This window comes from Drosophila rhopaloa, unplaced genomic scaffold (assembly GCF_018152115.1).
Source record: "Drosophila rhopaloa isolate 14029-0021.01 unplaced genomic scaffold, ASM1815211v1 contig_163, whole genome shotgun sequence".
NCBI lineage: Eukaryota > Metazoa > Arthropoda > Insecta > Diptera > Drosophilidae > Drosophila > Drosophila rhopaloa.
In genome coordinates this window covers 12321075-12337242 of record NW_025335043.1, presented here as the reverse complement: position 1 = coordinate 12337242, position 16168 = coordinate 12321075, and the positions used below count along the sequence as shown (strand labels likewise).

Sequence of the window (16168 nt, the reverse complement as noted above, 5' to 3'; positions counted from 1 at the left end):
CCGCAATTAGTTGTAAATACTTAGTGGGTAAATCGTTTAAAGCCGCCACGCCCCCTTCGGCTATATATCGGGGGCTTTTGGCACGCCAGATTGGCAAGTGAGTGGTTAGTGTTAGTTTGGCCATGCCGCAGGGCGAGACATTCCATCGAGCGGTCTCGAAAGGTTTGCAATCCTGTTCACTTCGTATTATCATAAATAAATATTAAATATTATGCCCTCGCAGTTCTATTTATTTCGCAAATATATGGCCTGCTGCCGGTGAGCAATGTGCGGGCTTTGGATGTGTCCGATATCCGGTTTCGTTGGTTTTCCCCTCGCATTTTCTACTCCTGCCTCATTTTAATCCTCAATCTTTGTGAATTTGGAACCGTGATCAACTATGTCATCAAGGTGGCCATTAACTTTCACACCTCCAGCACGCTTTCGCTGTATATTGTCTGCCTTTTGGAGCACCTCTTCTTCTGGAGATTGGCCATTCAATGGCCCAGAATTATGCGCACCTGGCATGGATTGGAGCAGCTCTTCCTAAGGGTTCCTTATAGATTCTACGGGGAGTACAAGATGAAAAAGCGCATCTATATTGTATTTGCCATAGTCATGTCATCGGCTTTGGGTGAGTACAGGGTATTAACCCTGAGAGAAGTTTTCTGGGAACTCTGAGGTTGAAGAGGAGTAAAAACAAAATGTTAATTAATAAGTTTATGTGATCGGTTTATTATTTTAAAACATTCAATTCTTTAAATATCCTTTTCAGTGGAGCATTGTCTCCTCCTGCTCAACTCATTTCATCTAAGCAATATGGAACGCACCCAATGCAAAATCAATGTTACCTACTTGGAGAGCATCTACAAATGGGAGCGTCCCCATCTTTACATGATCCTGCCCTATCACATTTGGCTACTGCCCATTTTAGAGGTGGTTTGCTTTCCAAAAAAAAAGCATTTTAATTTATAATTATTTTTAAAAATATTTCTAGTGGGTTAACCAGACAATTGCCTATCCGCGCTCCTTCACCGATTGCTTTATCATGTGCATTGGCATTGGTTTGGCTGCCAGATTTCATCAGCTCTATCGCAGAATTGCTGCTGTTCATAGGAAAGTAATGCCAGCGATTTTTTGGACAGAAGTAAGGGAACATTACCTGGCCTTAAAGCGACTTGTGCATCTTTTGGATGCAGCAATAGCTCCACTGGTTCTCCTGGCCTTTGGCAATAACATGTCCTTTATTTGCTTCCAGTTGTTCAACAGCTTCAAGTGAGTTAAGTAGGTTTTGGCAAGTTACAACTAAGTCAATTGTTTTTTTAAACAGAAACATAGGAGTTGACTTCCTGGTGATGTTGGCCTTTTGGTACTCCCTAGGTTTTGCCGTGGTCCGCACTTTGCTAACTATTTTTGTGGCATCTTCTATAAATGATTACGAACGAAAGATTGTCACGGCTTTGCGGGATGTGCCCTCCAGAGCTTGGTCCATAGAGGTAGTGATAAAAAACCTAAGTTATAATTAATAATTAATATTTCATATACAGGTTCAGCGCTTTAGTGAGCAGTTGGGAAACGATATGACAGCTCTTTCTGGCAGCGGATTCTTCTACCTCACCCGCTCACTTGTCCTGGCTGTGAGTTCAAACCATAAAATGTAAAAAATAATGCCTATAACCTCAATTTATCCCACCTCAGATGGGCACCACAATTATCACCTATGAGCTCATGATATCGGATGTCATTAACCAAGGTTCCATCAGGCAAAAGACTCAATACTGCAGGGAATTTTAGATCCCGGAATTTAGCACTCAAAATTCCAATTCAAGAGCACATTTAGTCATAAGTGTCACGCCCATGCACCTGCACCAAATCCGCATTCGCAAGATCCTAATCTGCAAATGGACTGGCATACGCCCCCTTGTTTATGGTGTGTCCTTTGGACTGGAAGGACCTCTTTCCATTTGCCAGCAAACAGCCAAGCCATGAAGCAGTCGGGACAAAGAGGCACCAGAAACACGCTTCAGCATGGAATCGGTCCAAGTAAGATTTCCAATAAGGGTTTAATTTATAAATTTTAAATATCTAAACTATTTTCAGTACTGGTTTTAGCCCAGTTCTTTGGCGTTTTGCCAGTTTCAGGGGTGTGGCCAAGTTCCCGCCCAGAGAAGGTCACCTTCCGCTGGATTTCTTTATCCTTACTTGCTGCTCTTGTCCTGTTCTGTTTCTCTATTGTGGACTGCGCTTTGTCCTCCAAAGTTGTGCTCGATCATGGACTGAAAATCTATACCATAGGTGGGTCAAGAGTTTGTAGATTCTAATCTGTTATTTTTTGTTTATTCAAATCTTCAAATTTTTTTTTATTTTCAACAAAGTCAACAGGTTTTATTGGCTAATTATCAATAAACTATACTACTTATATTATCTTAGGTTTCTGGCCAACTCAATATCTTTAAAATATGGTACCTTCTTGATAGCTTAAAATATACCTTTTCTTTTATTCATCCGATATATTTTAAATACCACACAAAAAAAACAAATAACCATAAATATAAAATACTTTAATGCTTATGAAACTGCCTTCCTTTTCCAGGATCTCTCAGCTTCAGCGTTATCTGCATTTTCTGCTTCGGAGTTTTCCTGCTGTTATCCCGCCGTTGGCCATATATCATCCGCAGGACGGCAGAGTGTGAGCAGATCTTCCTGGAGCCCGCCTACGATTGTTGCTATGGGCGTGGCTACTCCAGTCGCCTCCGACTTTGGGGAGTCTTCCTCGTGGTGGCTGCTCTTTGCGAGCACTCCACATATGTGGGAAGTGCCCTCTACAACAATCACCTGGCCATTGTGGAATGCAAGTTGCAGACGGACTTTTGGCAAAACTATTTCCAGAGAGAGCGACAGCAACTGTTCCTCGTCATGCACTTTACCGCCTGGTGGATACCCTTCATCGAATGGACTACCCTGTCGATGACCTTCGTGTGGAACTTTGTGGACATCTTCCTAATCCTCATCTGCCGCGGTATGCAAATGCGATTCCAGCAAATGCACTGGCGCATCCGACAGCATGCGAAGATGCAAATGCCTAATGAGTTCTGGCAGAGGATTCGGTCAGATCTTCTCGATCTCAGTGATCTTCTTGGGATTTACGACAAGGAACTATCTGGGTTGATAGTTCTTTCCTGTGCCCACAATATGTACTTTATATGTGTGCAGATCTATCATAGTTTTCAGTGAGTTCTTTTGATTAGTGAGTTCTTTTGATTAGTGAGTTATTTTGATTAAAAATATTATCTAAATGCGTCTTAGAAACTGTATATATAGAAACAATATAAATTGATGTAATGTAATTTTTGAAATATCCTGTTTTTAAAGCCTTTATATCCTTTAGAATTTCAATAATCTTACCATTTCAAATTCCAAATGAATATGTATTAACATATATTTGCTCTTACTTAACTTTCTAGATCAAAAGGCAACTATGCGGATGAGTTATATTTCTGGTTTTGCCTTTCTTATGTCATCGTTCGAGTTCTAAACATGATGTTTGCAGCTTCTTCTATTCCCCAAGAAGCCAGGGAGATATCCTATACCCTATATGAAATACCCACTGAGTATTGGTGTGTGGAACTGAGGCGCCTCAATGAGATTTTTCTTTCAGATCATTTTGCGCTCAGTGGAAAGGGATACTTTTTACTGACTAGACGTTTAATATTTGCGGTGAGTTTGTATAAACATTATTGAAATACATTTTGAAGATCTTAATTATCTGCTTTAGATGGCAGCTACTTTGATGGTCTACGAACTGGTGCTGATCAACCAAATGGCAGGATCCGAAGTGCAGAAAAACTTTTGCGAGGGCGGCGTGGGTTCCTCCAAGAGCATATTTTCCTAGATTTAGATTCCCATTTTTTTGCACCTTCTGTAATGGCACCCAATCAATCGCACCTGTCAGATGTTAACTATCAATACAATGCGTGTCTAAAACGTTTTGTTGGAGGTGTCTCAATTATCAAGTTCCTGCTGAAGAGCCATTTGTCTGTCCATGGACTTCAGATGGAGCGGTCCGTGCAGGAGAATACCCTGCATTATGCAATTGGCAATGGTGAGTGTGGTTTTTGATAGGTCGGATCCTTCAGTTTGCCTTTTCAGTTCTGCTCGTGGCTCGGATTTTCGGAGTGTTTCCCCTTTCCGGAGTTAGGCCTACAAATAAGCCGGAAAATGTTCGCTTTCGCTGGTTTTCCCAGATAATTCTATTTTTCGTGGTGGTATCCATTTTTGTCATCGGTGATTTTGTGCTCTCAGCTAAAATGGTATTTAGCAATGGCCTTAAGCTCTACACTATAGGTAAGTTATGGTTTTGCATTACATTTACCTTTTTGATTACCATAAAAACCGCAACGGCATATTGTATTAGTTTAACTCCCAATTAATTGCTTTTATTATTTTCTAATATACTTATTCCAGGTTCTCTAAGTTTCAGTGTAATTTGTATATTTTGTTTTGGAGCCTTTATAAACCTGGCTCGCCGATGGCCTCATATCATTCGTCAAACGGCACTGTGTGAGCGCATTTTCCTGAAACCCTGCTATGGTAGCTACGAAGGACTTCATTTCAACCGCATCCTTAGGCGTTGGGCTTTAGTCCTTTTGCTGACCGCCCTGTGTGAACACCTCACCTATGTGGGCAGTGCTGTTTGGAGCAACTACGAACAGCTGCGGGATTGCAATCTAAAAGTGGGTTTCTTGCAAAACTATTTTCTAAGAGAACGTCAGGAAATTTTCTCGGTCTTCGACTATAAAATCTGGATGGTCTTCTTCATTGAATGGAGCACCTTGTCCATGACTTTTGTTTGGAACTTTGGGGATATTTTCCTGGTTCTCATGTGTCGGGGATTGAGGATTCGATTCCAACAACTAAACTGGCGCATTCGCCAGAATCTGGGAAAGGGAATGAGAAAAGAATTTTGGCAGGAAATACGTTCCGACTTTATGGATCTGGATGACCTGCTGAAGCTCTATGATAAAGAGTTGTCTGGATTGATTTTGGTCTCCTGCGCTCAAAATATGTATTTTATTTGTGTCCAAGTCTACCATAGTTTTCAGTGAGTTTAATTTTTCCTTACTATATATTAAAAATTAAATGTGTATCTTCTTATTTAGAGTAAAAGGCGCTTTTATGGACGAGCTCTATTTCTGGTTCTGTTTACTTTATGTGATCACCCGCTTAATGAACATGATGTTGGCCGCTTCCTCGATTCCCCAAGAGGTAAAGGATATCTCCAATACCCTCTATGAAGTACCTTCAAGTTCTTGGTGTGATGATCTGGAGCGCTTGAGTGAGATGCTCCGCAATGAAACCTTCGCCCTCAGTGGAAAGGGATACTTTTATCTCACCAGAAGGCTCATCTTTGCAGTGGGTGTTCGAAAAACTTGTAATTTTTTTTAAATAGTTTCAAAAATTAATATTTTTTAGATGGCTGCTGCCTTAATGGGCTATGAACTAGTGCTCTTTCGCCAAATGGAAGGTGTCGTGGTGCAGAAGAGCATTTGCAGCCGTGGACCCGGCTCCTCCATGAGCATTTTCTTCTCTTAGTTCCGTTTATCATTTTCATTTTCATTTATACATACTTTATAAGCCCTTCCAGGACTGTCAACTTTTCGTATTTGCACAAGATTATGCATAGATAAGCACACAATTGGCATGGAGGCCATCAATTAGGGGTAACCAGTAGCAAATTGAGGGTTTACCATTTGTCAGGGAAGGATTGGCCGTCAGTCGAGCACGGAACATGGCCAGGACCACTGGAGATCCTGCCAAGCGGCACAGGTGCATCGCTCGCATCAAATTCTGGCGAAGATCACGCGTTGGCAGCGAGTAGGTGGATCCCATTAAGACCATTTAAATTGAAATTTGAATATTTGTAATTGTCAGTGTCACTCTGGGAATCATCAAATACAGAGTCGTCTCAAAGCCCTCAAGGCGATTTCAGTTGTCTCAAAGTAAGTTTTACTAGGTTTTAGTTATGATTTATAACAAGTATTTTATTTTATTTCATAGTTAGAGCTTGGCTTCTTCGGATAAGGAAAGAGGATTACAAATACATTGGGTCCTTCCAAGAAGCTATTAAACCAGGTAATAATAAAGGGACACAATACATTAATTAACTTTATAGTCTTTCATAGTCCGTAAGACTCGCACCACTTTTATTTCAATGTAATTTGAGATCTTTTTCTTCTATATTATGCATTTTTTAGTCCTCATCATCGCGCAGATATTCGCTTTAATGCCAGTTCGCGGAGTGAGCTCCAAGTTCGCTGAAGATCTCACCTTCACTTGGTTTGGTATTCGAACCTATTACGCCTTGGTCACCATCCTATGTTTTGGGGTAACCTCCGGTTATCTGGTGGCCTACGTCACGAATGTGTCATTTAATTTTGATTCCGTGGAGACCCTTATCTTCTATTTGTCGATATTCCTAATATCATTGTCGTTTTTGCAACTGGCCAGAAAGTGGCCAGCACTTGCTCAGGAGTGGCAGTTGGTGGAGGCCAAGTTGCCTCCTCTAAAATCGCCCAAGGAGCGCAGATCTCTGGCCCAGCACATCAAGATAATCACCATTGTGGCCACCACTTGCTCTTTGGGTAAGGGATTATATATTTATTTTATTTATCTAGCATGTAAACTAATTTACTTTTAAGTGGAACACATAATGAGCATGCTGTCCATGGGTTACTATGTGAACTCCTGTCCCCGTTGGCCGGGTCATCCCATCGACAGCTTCCTGTATTTAAACTACTCCACGGTGTTCTATTTTGTGGATTACACCCATTTCCTGGGACTGCTGGGAAAAGTGGTCAATGTTTTGAGTACTTTTGCCTGGAACTTCAATGATATTTTCGTGATGGCTGTTAGTGTGGCTTTAGCTGCTCGATTTCGGCAGCTTAATGATTATATGATGAGGGAGGCCAGATTGGTAAGGATTTTGATTAGGGAAATATAACAGAATAGATTAAATATAACGCCTTTTTAGCCCACCAGTGTAGACTTCTGGATGCAATGTAGAGTTAACTTCCGGAACCTTTGTAAATTGTGCGAGGAAGTAGACGATGCCATATCCACCATTACTTTACTCTGCTTCAGCAACAATCTGTATTTCATCTGTGGGAAAATCCTCAAGAGCATGCAGTAAGTTCACATGGTAAAATGTATTATAACTTGCATTTATACAAATAGGTTTGTATAAGATCCTTTGCCAATCAGTATTTTTAATACATTTTTCCAGGGCGAAACCCTCGATATTGCATACCTTGTACTTTTGGTTCTCGCTATCTTATCTACTTGGTCGTACCCTCATCCTGTCACTATATAGCTCCAGTATCAATGATGAATCGAAGAGACCTCTGGTCATCTTTCGACTGGTTCCCAGGGAGTTTTGGTGCGATGAGGTAAGCAAGGATATATAAATGTATACCCAAAGTTGCATTATCGTTTCCGAATTTCCAGCTTAAACGATTTTCTGAAGAAGTTCAGATGGACAATGTGGCTCTGACAGGCATGAAATTCTTTCGTCTCACACGCGGTGTTGTCATTTCGGTTTGTGTCGCAAAAAAAAAATGTGGAAAAATATCTAATTATATAACTATACTATATCTTTAGGTGGCTGGTACAATCGTGACCTACGAACTAATTTTGCTGCAGTTCAACGGCGAGGAAAAGGTGGCCGGCTGCTTTGAAAGCTGAACTTTGTGGGAGGGACAAAAGGCTAAACCCGCAAAATATGTACTTTTATTGTTGCTGTTCCTTAATTATAGATAAGTGCAAAACAACAGGTGTTTTTAATAGTCATTGGGCACTTGCTGTGTGACAACTCAGTTGACTGGGCCAATCCTTTGGAGCAGTTTGCCCTTGCGCGTGGATTCAGAAGGTTGCACTATGAAGTTCCTGCCCAAGCTGGAGCGCAAATTGCGCCGGCTGAGAAAGAAGGTGACCAGGACACCACTGGTTAGGAAACTGGATTTGGTTCACGAGAGGTGGGTGTGGAAAAACATTCCAAATGTAGTGGGAAAACATACGATAAAAGGTCAAAAAGACAAAGGTCTGTAGGAAACTCTTACATTGCAATATATATTTGTATGTTTCATAGGGTAAATTAATTTATTAATTAATTTAATTTAATAATTTTACTCTTGTTTAGTGCCCGAAAGAAAGCCTTTCAGGAAAGTTGCGAAACCTACAAAAACCAGATGGATAATGAGTACGAAGTGCGGAGTAATTTACCCAGTAAGAAACTAATAGTTAAACAAAAATAAGACTTAAGAACCATATCCTAAATAGAGCTATCCCGGAGCAACAAGGAGGTCTTCCTTAGCGATGGAAGCTTCCACCAGGCGGTGGGCAGGGTGCTCCTCGTGGCCGAGTTTTTCGCCATGATGCCAGTTAAAGGAGTGACGGGAAAACATCCATCGAATCTGAGCTTCTCCTGGCGAAACATTCGCACCTGTTTCTCACTGGTTTTCATCGCCTCGAGCTTAGTCAACTTTGGACTATCATTGTTTAAGGTATTGAACAACCCAATTAGTTTCAACAGTATTAAGCCGATCATATTCCGGGGATCCGTGCTGCTGGTTCTCATGGTGGCTCTGAATCTGGCCAGGCAATGGCCCCAGTTGATGATGTATTGGCACACAGTGGAGAAGGATCTGCCGCAGTATAAAACGCAGTTGGCCAAGTGGAAGATGGGTCATACCATTTCGATGGTTATGTTGGTGGGAATGATGCTATCTTTAGGTAGGTTAAATATCTTAGAAGATTCTTAATTCATAACCCTTTTTCCCTCTAGCGGAACACATTCTGAGCATGATATCGGCTATAAACTATGCATCGTTTTGCAACCGAACCGCCGATCCTATCCAGAATTATTTTCTGCGCACCAACGACGAGATCTTCTTTGTGGCCAGCTACTCAACTTACCTAGCTATGTGGGGCAAGTTCCAGAATATATATTCGACCTTCATATGGAACTACATGGACATGTTTGTGATGATTGTCAGCATTGGATTGACATCCAAGTTTCGACAGCTCAACGATGACTTGCGAAATTTTAAAGGAATGGTCAGGGTTCTACTAAAATGGTTTATTTTTGTTTTAAGTAATGATAACTTGCAGAATATGGCACCTACTTACTGGTCGGAACGTCGCATTCAATACAGGAACATATGCATATTATGCGACAAAATGGACGATGCCATTTCCCTCATAACAATGGTCTCTTTCTCAAATAATTTATATTTCATTTGCGTCCAGTTGCTGCGAAGTTTGAAGTGAGTTTTTGAATTTGAAAGAAATTAAGTTAATCATTGCTAAAATCTTTTCTTAGCACCATGCCTTCGGTGGCCCACGCAGTTTACTTCTATTTCTCTCTCATCTTTCTCATCGGTCGCACTCTGGCGGTTTCACTGTACTCCGCCAGCGTTCACGACGAATCCCGGTTAACTTTGAGGTATTTACGTTGCGTGCCGAAAGAGTCCTGGTGTCCAGAGGTGAAGAGATTTACGGAGGAGGTAATCAGCGATGAGGTGGCACTCAGCGGAATGAAGTTTTTTCATCTTACAAGAAAGCTGGTGTTGAGTGTAAGTTATAAAAAAAATTAATGTATAGATAAGATATCACTATTACCAGTTTTTCCGGCGAAAACAATCAGGTTGCTGGGACCATAGTCACCTACGAACTCGTACTCATCCAATTTCACGAGGATAACGACCTGTGGGACTGCGATCAGAGCTATTACTCGTAGGACGACGACTATCACAAGATTTATTGCATAATAAATAAAAAATCATCTTGCACTTTATTATTATTGTTTGTTTAAAGCGGTAAAAGGAAACCAACAAAATGTCGCTCTTAATATCAATCGGTTACATTGCCTAATTGTACGTCACTTTATCCGCTATAGAGATTCTACGTGTGTCCGTGTGTAGATTTCACAAAGAATGGTCGCTAGTTCACTTACAGGCTAATCGGCTAACTCTGATGGTGGATGAGATAAATGGGGCACCTACTGTCGGCTGGCATGGGGTCTCTCAGTGTCAGCGAAAGTGTCGTGCTCGGAACGCTTCGAATATACAATATGCGATATTGGATGCAAAATTCAGCTAAAGATTTCAATTACTTATGATTAAATTTAGTTAGGTGTGTGTTACAATCTTGTTTAACTTCGTGTTTCTTTTTTGCAGCTACAAATAAAGGTAACATGTTAGGAAGTTTGGTGGTTTCTGGTTGCATATGTATGTCTGTTCCATTACAAAATATATGAAGCGGAAGCTACACGATAACTACATGGTATCATTATGTATGTATGTGTATATATAGGATCCTAGCACAAGTAAGTCTGTGTCTACTAATACGATTTCTACGACTGCCAATAAAGAACTACAAAAACTTGTTCGATGTTTTTTTGAACGCCTTTACGCTTCACACGGAAAAATGCAGGAGGGGGGATTCGACTCGACTGAGAGAAGGCAAACATAAAGTATCACAAAGATTGAGATCTTAAATTAAAGCATAGCGAGAGAGCGCAAACGGTCGGTTGGAGGATTGGCCTTAATCCGTATTGAAGATGGGGAATGCAGAGGCTCGAGTAGCGAGTGTGGCATGAATGCGTTGCGTTTGCATTAGCGTTTTGAGTAAAACAAGTCTGGGGTATCGGCATTGCAGATCCTCAGTGCCGCTTGGCGTCATATTGCTTGACCTTCTCCGGAATGGCCGCCTTCTCCACGACCACGTGCAGGCCGAGCTCCTCCAGTGACTTCACGTAGACTAGCTTGCGCCAGAACTTTGTGCTGGAGGATAAAGAGGTATACATTAAATTAAAACCAAATTTAAACTCATTTGCTGTCCACTAACCTCACAAAAGGCCGCGCCATCCACACCAGCGACTTGATCCAGAATGTGGGGTGCACCAAATACATATGCTTTAGGCTTTTGCGCAGCCGGCGGTCCAACAGTTGGTAGCATCTGTGGGAGAATAACCCAAGCACTCGTTTAGAAACTCACCAGAATCAAAAAGAGCGAAATACTCACCGTTTGAGCCAGGGAAATGGCGGCACATTCCGTCTGTTGGAGCCGCCATGCAGATAGATCAGCACATAGTCATCTGTGACCAGCTGCTCTAAGGTCTTGACCACGTAGAGAAACAGGTTGTCCATCACATAGCTGTAGTCGGCCCTCGACCTATCAGGCAGGTGGCAGGCGCAAAAGATGACTATGGCGTTTTGGCCGCCAGATTTGAGATATCCGCCGTGGGATAGCACACGCTTGTAGGGCTCAATGACTCGCATGTCGATCTCCCGTGTGCGTCCATCGGGCAGAGTGATCTTCTGCCAATTTCGTGAATCACGCCGCTCTTCAGCAGCCGTATATTGTGGCAGAGTGGAGCCACCCGTGCCCGATGTCGGGGCATTTGGTGTGGGCGTAGTGGCCAGGCCGAACTCCAGGTCAAGTTCCAGGTCGTCATCATGGTCGGGCAGTAGCTCCGGACCTTCGCAATCATCATCGTCATCCTCTCCATCCAACCCATCGATCAACGAGCTCGAAGGACTCAAGGAGGCCAGATTGTGCTCGATGTCCTCGTCATCATCGAAGCTGTGATTGGAGATGGAATCCAAGCTAGATATGTCCTCACCGCCAGGAAGTGTAGTGCTACGCTTAGACTTCTTGCCATTGCCATTGGGCATCAGGGAGACAGACTGAAAGTTTGACTCCACGGCGGCCAAGTACTGGGACACATCCGCATCCGACTCGCTGCTGAGGATATCCGGGCTGTTGGCCCTCAGCAGGCTGACCTTGGCATCCTGTGGCTTGTTCCGGGCTTGATTCAGTGAGTTCTTCGCCTGCACCGTCTCCGTGGTGGGCACTACGTCCGGAAAGTTGTTCCTCGGCTGCAGTTTCTCCTGATTTTTCACCTGATAGGGCTCGGAATCCGAGTCCGTGTTGGTTGGCGACATCAACGGATGACTGTTGGCCAGGGTGCGCTCGATGGTGTGTCGTTGTGGCATCATTTCCAGGGGCAGCATCTCCGGACGCAGTATTCTGTTGTCCAAGGCGGAGCCAGTCTTGAACTCGAGCTCCTCCTTATTATGGTCAATTGTATGCTCCAATTCCAGGATATTCTTTTCAGGAGCTGTGGACACCGCATCATCCGCGAGCGGCGAGACGCCCGTGGAGTCCGTCGGCGTCTCCGAGATGTCCATTTTGCTCTCTGACTGCGAAGATTCCGATTCCGCGTAGTGCAAACTGCAAATCGATTAGTCATATATACAGTCAATCCACTGTTTTGTTTTTGCTGCAGGCTTATTTACCTCATAGTTTCCCTTGTTATTTGTGTGGCTAGTGCGAAAGTTCGGCTGCCCGCTCATCCAGGCACTCATCTAGTAGCTCCGCGCATCGGTTCCGAATTATGAGTCAGGCTTTGTGGCCTCAATTCGCGGATATTTAAATGCCAGTAAACAAATTTTACACTCTCGAGAGGGCTCCAGCACCAGGGCTGCCAGACGGTTGGACGTGTGTGGGTGGAAGTGTTGGACAGCGTGGGTTTTGCGGGACATCTGGCAACTGTTTTCGGTGGCAACGGTATTTTGTAAGAATTTAAAATTCAAAAATAGGTTTATATTCATACTTTTAATTAGCTAATTTCATTAATTTGTAAAGCAAATTCAAGCAGTCGACCCCTGAGTTAGCACACATTGGACATTTGGAATATGTTTATATTCTTGAAGGTTATCTAAAAATATAAAAATGATAAATAAAAAAACGTTTTTCTGCCAGTGTCACTTTTTTCGACCATCTGGCAACTCTTTACACCCAAATTACTTTTTTCTGCTGCTGCGGTCACACTGCGTGTGTTGTGCGTCGCGAAAATAAATAAATTTTAGCCCGTTAAACCCTTTTTAAGCAATGGAGGTAACAAGGATCACCGTTAGCACCGGAAATGCAGTGCCCGTGACCACCCCGAACCCCCCCGCAGTGCATATTAATCCCCCCGCAACTGCGAGCACACTAATCCAAGTAGGCGTGACGCCAGCAACAACTACCGTTGCCTCCATAGCAGCAACAACAACAACAATAATAGGAAGTACAGCTAATAATTCAACACCACTACGAAATCCGATTCAAAATCTCCCGATTGAACTGCAAAACGATCAAAAGCGAAGGAGGTAAACCGATAACACATGTCATTTTGTCCCAAAATCTAATTGGTAACCCTTACATTGCCCATTGAACAGTTCATCTCGGACGATTAAAAGGAAGCGTTTTGATGACGAAATAGTCGAGTACAACATCGCAGTGCCCACAAATCGTGGAGGAACAGACGCCAATCGCAGCAGCAGACCACGGACTACATCCCAGAACTATCCCGCCTTAGTGGGCGTGCCGCATACCACGTTAGCTCCCTTGAATATACCCATTTCCACGCCGGATACGCCACAAACACCGGGCTCCGTGGATTCCCTGGTGCCGGGCACACCGAGTACCGTTGCTTCCCTGCCCCTAGCCACGCCTACTACGCCCGCTCCTCTGGCGACGCCTCTTCCAGTTACTCCAACCGTTTCAGCCGTTGTGCATCCCAAGCCACCCGTTATGGAGCGTACTGCGGCCAGCGAGAGGCGATCGCGTCCTGTGCGTCCTGCCAGCAAGAAATCGCAACGCAGGAACGGTCGTCCCATGGGCCAGATGGCCACCAAGGATCTGGGTCGCTGGAAGCCAATTGATGACCTAGCCCTGATCATTGGCATCCAGCAGACCAACGATCTGAGGATTATCCATCGCGGGGTGAAGTTCTCCTGCAAGTTTACTTTGCAGGAACTTCAGCAGCGTTGGTATGCCTTGTTGTATGAGCCTGCGGTGTCCAGGATTGCCGTGTCCGCCATGAGGAACCTGCATCCCGAGCTGGTGGAGTCCGTTCAGCGCAAGGCTTTGTACAGCGTGCAGGAGGAGGATCTTTTGGGAACCATCAAGAGCGTAAGTGTATTATTCCCTTTAAAACAAGAGTCATACTTATCAGTAATTTAATCCCACAGTCGGAGCAACCAAAGCTAGAACAGTTCCAAGAGCTTCTGGACAAGAACGCCTCAATCTTCTACTGCGCCCGCACTGCCAAATCTCTGCACAACCATTGGCTACTTCTCAAGCAGTACAGCCTCTTGCCAGATCAGTCGGTGAAGCCTCTTTACGGCACGGATGAGCAGCCGCTTAGCTTTTCGGATGCAGAGGATCAAATCTTCGAGCATGACTTGAATGAGCCGCGTGACGAAGCTCTGGAAATGGAGAGAGCTCTGGCCGATCGTCGCAACAAACGTGATATTCGCCTGCTGGAGAACGAGCTGTCGCGCTGGGGCGTTCTAGTTGATTCCGTTCTTAGTCCGACGGCCGCATCCGAGTTTGACAACCAGACGCTGGCCTGTCTGTGCGGCCGCCATGTGCGTTACCTTATGCGCTCCAAGGAGATCACATTTGGCCGCGATGCCAAGGACTGTGTGGTGGATGTGGATCTGGGACTAGAGGGACCGGCTGCTAAAATCTCGCGTCGCCAGGGTGCGATCAAGTTGCGCAGCAATGGCGACTTCTTTATCGCCAATGAGGGCAAGCGGGCCATTTTTATAGACGGCACTCCTCTGCTGTCGGGCAATAAAGCGCGATTGGCTCACAACTGCACTGTGGAAATATCTGGGCTGCGCTTCACGTTCCTGGTCAACTACGAGCTGATCAACGCCATCCGCCAGGAGAGCGCCAAGACATCGAATCCCCTCAACTAGCTGCGCTTAGAGCGAGCTGGATAAGAGTCTTTAATGTATTCAAGTACTTAGTAAGCAGGAAAAAGAGAATTCTGGAATAAACAGCATATTGACAATATGTTCAACCCATAAATGTATTGAACTTTTGATATTTTTACTTGCATTTTGTAAACTTTGGGTAAAACTTTGTGTGACGATTAGAATCAGTCTTACAAATTATTGGTTGTTTTTGTAACCATACGTTTTTTTTATGGAATACTTTAACAAACACAAAAATGATTTTATAAAACTATTTCACCATAGTGAAATATGTTTATTAAGCATTTAATAATCCCCTCTAGGCGAATACCATTAAAACTTTAAAAGCCATTTAATTATTTTTATTAGCATTTTTATGAGTTTAATCAACTTTAAGTATTTTAAGTAATTTAGAGTGCTAAACAAAACGCCCACTCTGTAAACTCGACAACCGCAAGGCCTCCAATCGAACGGAAGCTGTTGGTGACTGCTTCAACCATCGATTGCGAAGTGGAGGGGAAGTGGTTAAAGAGCTCGAGAGTTCTCCCGGATGGGGTCAGTTCTGCCCACGAGAAACCGTCTCGGCTCTGTCTCCGGACTTTTACGACTCTGCGGGCGCTGTGTCATGTGGCTAATTTGCGACTAACCCGTAAGCTGCTATTAATTACAGCTCAGTCGCTGGAAAGTGGCGGCTAAGAGGCAACACTCACACACCATCCACAGATCCATCCATCTAACCATTCTATCCATAACCATTCTGTTCGCATGTCACCGTCGACGACGTTTACAAAGGTGAATTAAGCAACAAAGATTCGCAGCTCTGAGAAGACTCACGCGATTGTATAATGTTCTTTCTTCTGGAGGGCCTCTGGGTTCCCAACTTCGAGGGGTTCACTTGTCACGGCAATTTAGTTGCTGATCTCTGCGATTGTGTTCAGGCAAATTTGTTCGACCTTGCGCCTTGGGAGCCGTGTGGATACAGCCCCTTACAAATTGTAACAAATCACTGATCACAGATCGGGGGAGATTGACTACTCCGACTGAGTTATAAATGATAGCAGCTGTTTGGGTAATTAATTGAGCCACCGACAGCCGGGAACCATGACACCTAATATAGAAATTAGCCGGCGAAAGAACAGGGAGAAAGTTCGATGACTTTCTGCGGCGGCCTTTCTTCGAGGTCGAGTTTGGGTTCGGATTCCGATCCGATACGATCCGATCGAGGGGTTCTTTAATTTGTATTGTTGATACTATAAACTAATAAGCCAAGCTGCGCAGCATATTAAAATATAATTAATTGTTGTCACTGTCTATAAAAAGTCAATTTACCTCGGCCGTGTACCGGGAATTCGCTGGTCCTCCTCCCATCGCTCCGAACTCTC

The 16168-nt window shown here is 43.8% G+C and overlaps 6 protein-coding genes across 7 annotated transcripts; 5 read left to right on the top strand and 1 right to left on the bottom strand.

Annotated features, from left to right (window-relative positions):
- The first annotated feature begins 122 nt into the window (after positions 1-122).
- On the top strand, positions 123-1779 carry LOC108051047 (gustatory receptor for sugar taste 64b). The gene is made up of 7 exons (XM_017132985.2): positions 123-162; positions 224-613; positions 755-915; positions 977-1254; positions 1310-1475; positions 1527-1616; positions 1678-1779. Exons 1-7 carry the CDS (start codon positions 123-125, stop codon positions 1771-1773), a joined length of 1221 nt encoding a protein of 406 aa, XP_016988474.2. The 3' UTR covers positions 1774-1779.
- A 134-nt stretch (positions 1780-1913) lies between these two features.
- On the top strand, positions 1914-3871 carry LOC108051044 (gustatory receptor for sugar taste 64c). Its single transcript, XM_044457646.1, has 5 exons — positions 1914-2022; positions 2080-2274; positions 2573-3209; positions 3444-3696; positions 3755-3871. The coding sequence occupies exons 1-5, from the start codon at positions 1965-1967 to the stop codon at positions 3869-3871; spliced, it is 1260 nt and encodes a 419-aa protein (XP_044313581.1). The 5' UTR covers positions 1914-1964.
- A 161-nt stretch (positions 3872-4032) lies between these two features.
- Positions 4033-9815, top strand: LOC108037533. Its single transcript, XM_044457758.1, has 19 exons — positions 4033-4081; positions 4129-4323; positions 4444-5080; positions 5139-5391; positions 5452-5570; positions 5911-5978; positions 6234-6620; positions 6678-6952; positions 7010-7164; positions 7262-7424; positions 7483-7572; positions 7636-7695; positions 7852-8009; positions 8174-8259; positions 8314-8766; positions 8819-9090; positions 9145-9299; positions 9356-9608; positions 9680-9815. Exons 1-19 carry the CDS (start codon positions 4033-4035, stop codon positions 9770-9772), a joined length of 3921 nt encoding a protein of 1306 aa, XP_044313693.1. The 3' UTR covers positions 9773-9815.
- Positions 5768-7747, top strand: LOC108051062 (gustatory receptor for sugar taste 64e). Of its 2 annotated transcripts, none has more exons than XM_017133014.2 (9): positions 5768-5853; positions 5938-5978; positions 6037-6111; positions 6234-6620; positions 6678-6952; positions 7010-7164; positions 7262-7424; positions 7483-7572; positions 7636-7747. In XM_017133014.2, the coding sequence occupies exons 1-9, from the start codon at positions 5768-5770 to the stop codon at positions 7717-7719; spliced, it is 1356 nt and encodes a 451-aa protein (XP_016988503.2). In that variant the 3' UTR covers positions 7720-7747. The 2 variants fall into 2 exon arrangements, with proteins under 2 accessions (XP_016988503.2, XP_016988502.2); XM_017133013.2 differs by having other exon boundaries at positions 5911-5978.
- Positions 9808-12548, bottom strand: LOC108051060 (protein prune homolog 2). The gene is made up of 4 exons (XM_017133011.2): positions 12336-12548; positions 11059-12270; positions 10882-10992; positions 9808-10817 (listed from the first exon to the last, which is right to left on the bottom strand). The coding sequence occupies exons 1-4, from the start codon at positions 12338-12340 to the stop codon at positions 10697-10699; spliced, it is 1449 nt and encodes a 482-aa protein (XP_016988500.2). The 5' UTR covers positions 12341-12548; the 3' UTR covers positions 9808-10696.
- A 280-nt stretch (positions 12549-12828) lies between these two features.
- On the top strand, positions 12829-14905 carry LOC108051059 (microspherule protein 1). The gene is made up of 3 exons (XM_017133009.2): positions 12829-13190; positions 13260-13995; positions 14055-14905. The coding sequence occupies exons 1-3, from the start codon at positions 12931-12933 to the stop codon at positions 14787-14789; spliced, it is 1731 nt and encodes a 576-aa protein (XP_016988498.1). The 5' UTR covers positions 12829-12930; the 3' UTR covers positions 14790-14905.
- Positions 14906-16168: the final 1263 nt, after the last annotated feature.

Coding starts and splice junctions, on each gene's coding strand:
- LOC108051059 (XM_017133009.2), top strand. CDS start 12,931: ATGGAGGTAACAAGGATCACCGTTAGCACCGGAAATGCAGTGCCCGTG. Junction 13,191..13,259: donor AACGATCAAAAGCGAAGGAG/GTAAACCGATAA, acceptor CCCATTGAACAG/TTCATCTCGGACGATTAAAA. Junction 13,996..14,054: donor TTTTGGGAACCATCAAGAGC/GTAAGTGTATTA, acceptor TTAATCCCACAG/TCGGAGCAACCAAAGCTAGA.
- LOC108051060 (XM_017133011.2), bottom strand. Junction 10,993..11,058: donor CCATTTCCCTGGCTCAAACG/GTGAGTATTTCG, acceptor ATTCTCCCACAG/ATGCTACCAACTGTTGGACC. Junction 10,818..10,881: donor ATGGCGCGGCCTTTTGTGAG/GTTAGTGGACAG, acceptor TTTATCCTCCAG/CACAAAGTTCTGGCGCAAGC.
- LOC108051044 (XM_044457646.1), top strand. CDS start 1,965: ATGAAGCAGTCGGGACAAAGAGGCACCAGAAACACGCTTCAGCATGGA. Junction 2,275..2,572: donor ACTGAAAATCTATACCATAG/GTGGGTCAAGAG, acceptor TTCCTTTTCCAG/GATCTCTCAGCTTCAGCGTT. Junction 3,210..3,443: donor CAGATCTATCATAGTTTTCA/GTGAGTTCTTTT, acceptor TTAACTTTCTAG/ATCAAAAGGCAACTATGCGG.
- LOC108037533 (XM_044457758.1), top strand. CDS start 4,033: ATGGAGCGGTCCGTGCAGGAGAATACCCTGCATTATGCAATTGGCAAT. Junction 7,425..7,482: donor GGGAGTTTTGGTGCGATGAG/GTAAGCAAGGAT, acceptor CCGAATTTCCAG/CTTAAACGATTTTCTGAAGA. Junction 8,767..8,818: donor GGGAATGATGCTATCTTTAG/GTAGGTTAAATA, acceptor TTTTCCCTCTAG/CGGAACACATTCTGAGCATG.
- LOC108051047 (XM_017132985.2), top strand. CDS start 123: ATGCCGCAGGGCGAGACATTCCATCGAGCGGTCTCGAAAG. Junction 163..223: donor CCATCGAGCGGTCTCGAAAG/GTTTGCAATCCT, acceptor ATGCCCTCGCAG/TTCTATTTATTTCGCAAATA. Junction 1,476..1,526: donor CCAGAGCTTGGTCCATAGAG/GTAGTGATAAAA, acceptor TTTCATATACAG/GTTCAGCGCTTTAGTGAGCA.
- LOC108051062 (XM_017133013.2), top strand. CDS start 5,768: ATGGCCAGGACCACTGGAGATCCTGCCAAGCGGCACAGGTGCATCGCT. Junction 5,854..5,910: donor AGATCACGCGTTGGCAGCGA/GTAGGTGGATCC, acceptor TGTAATTGTCAG/TGTCACTCTGGGAATCATCA. Junction 7,573..7,635: donor CACGCGGTGTTGTCATTTCG/GTTTGTGTCGCA, acceptor CTATATCTTTAG/GTGGCTGGTACAATCGTGAC.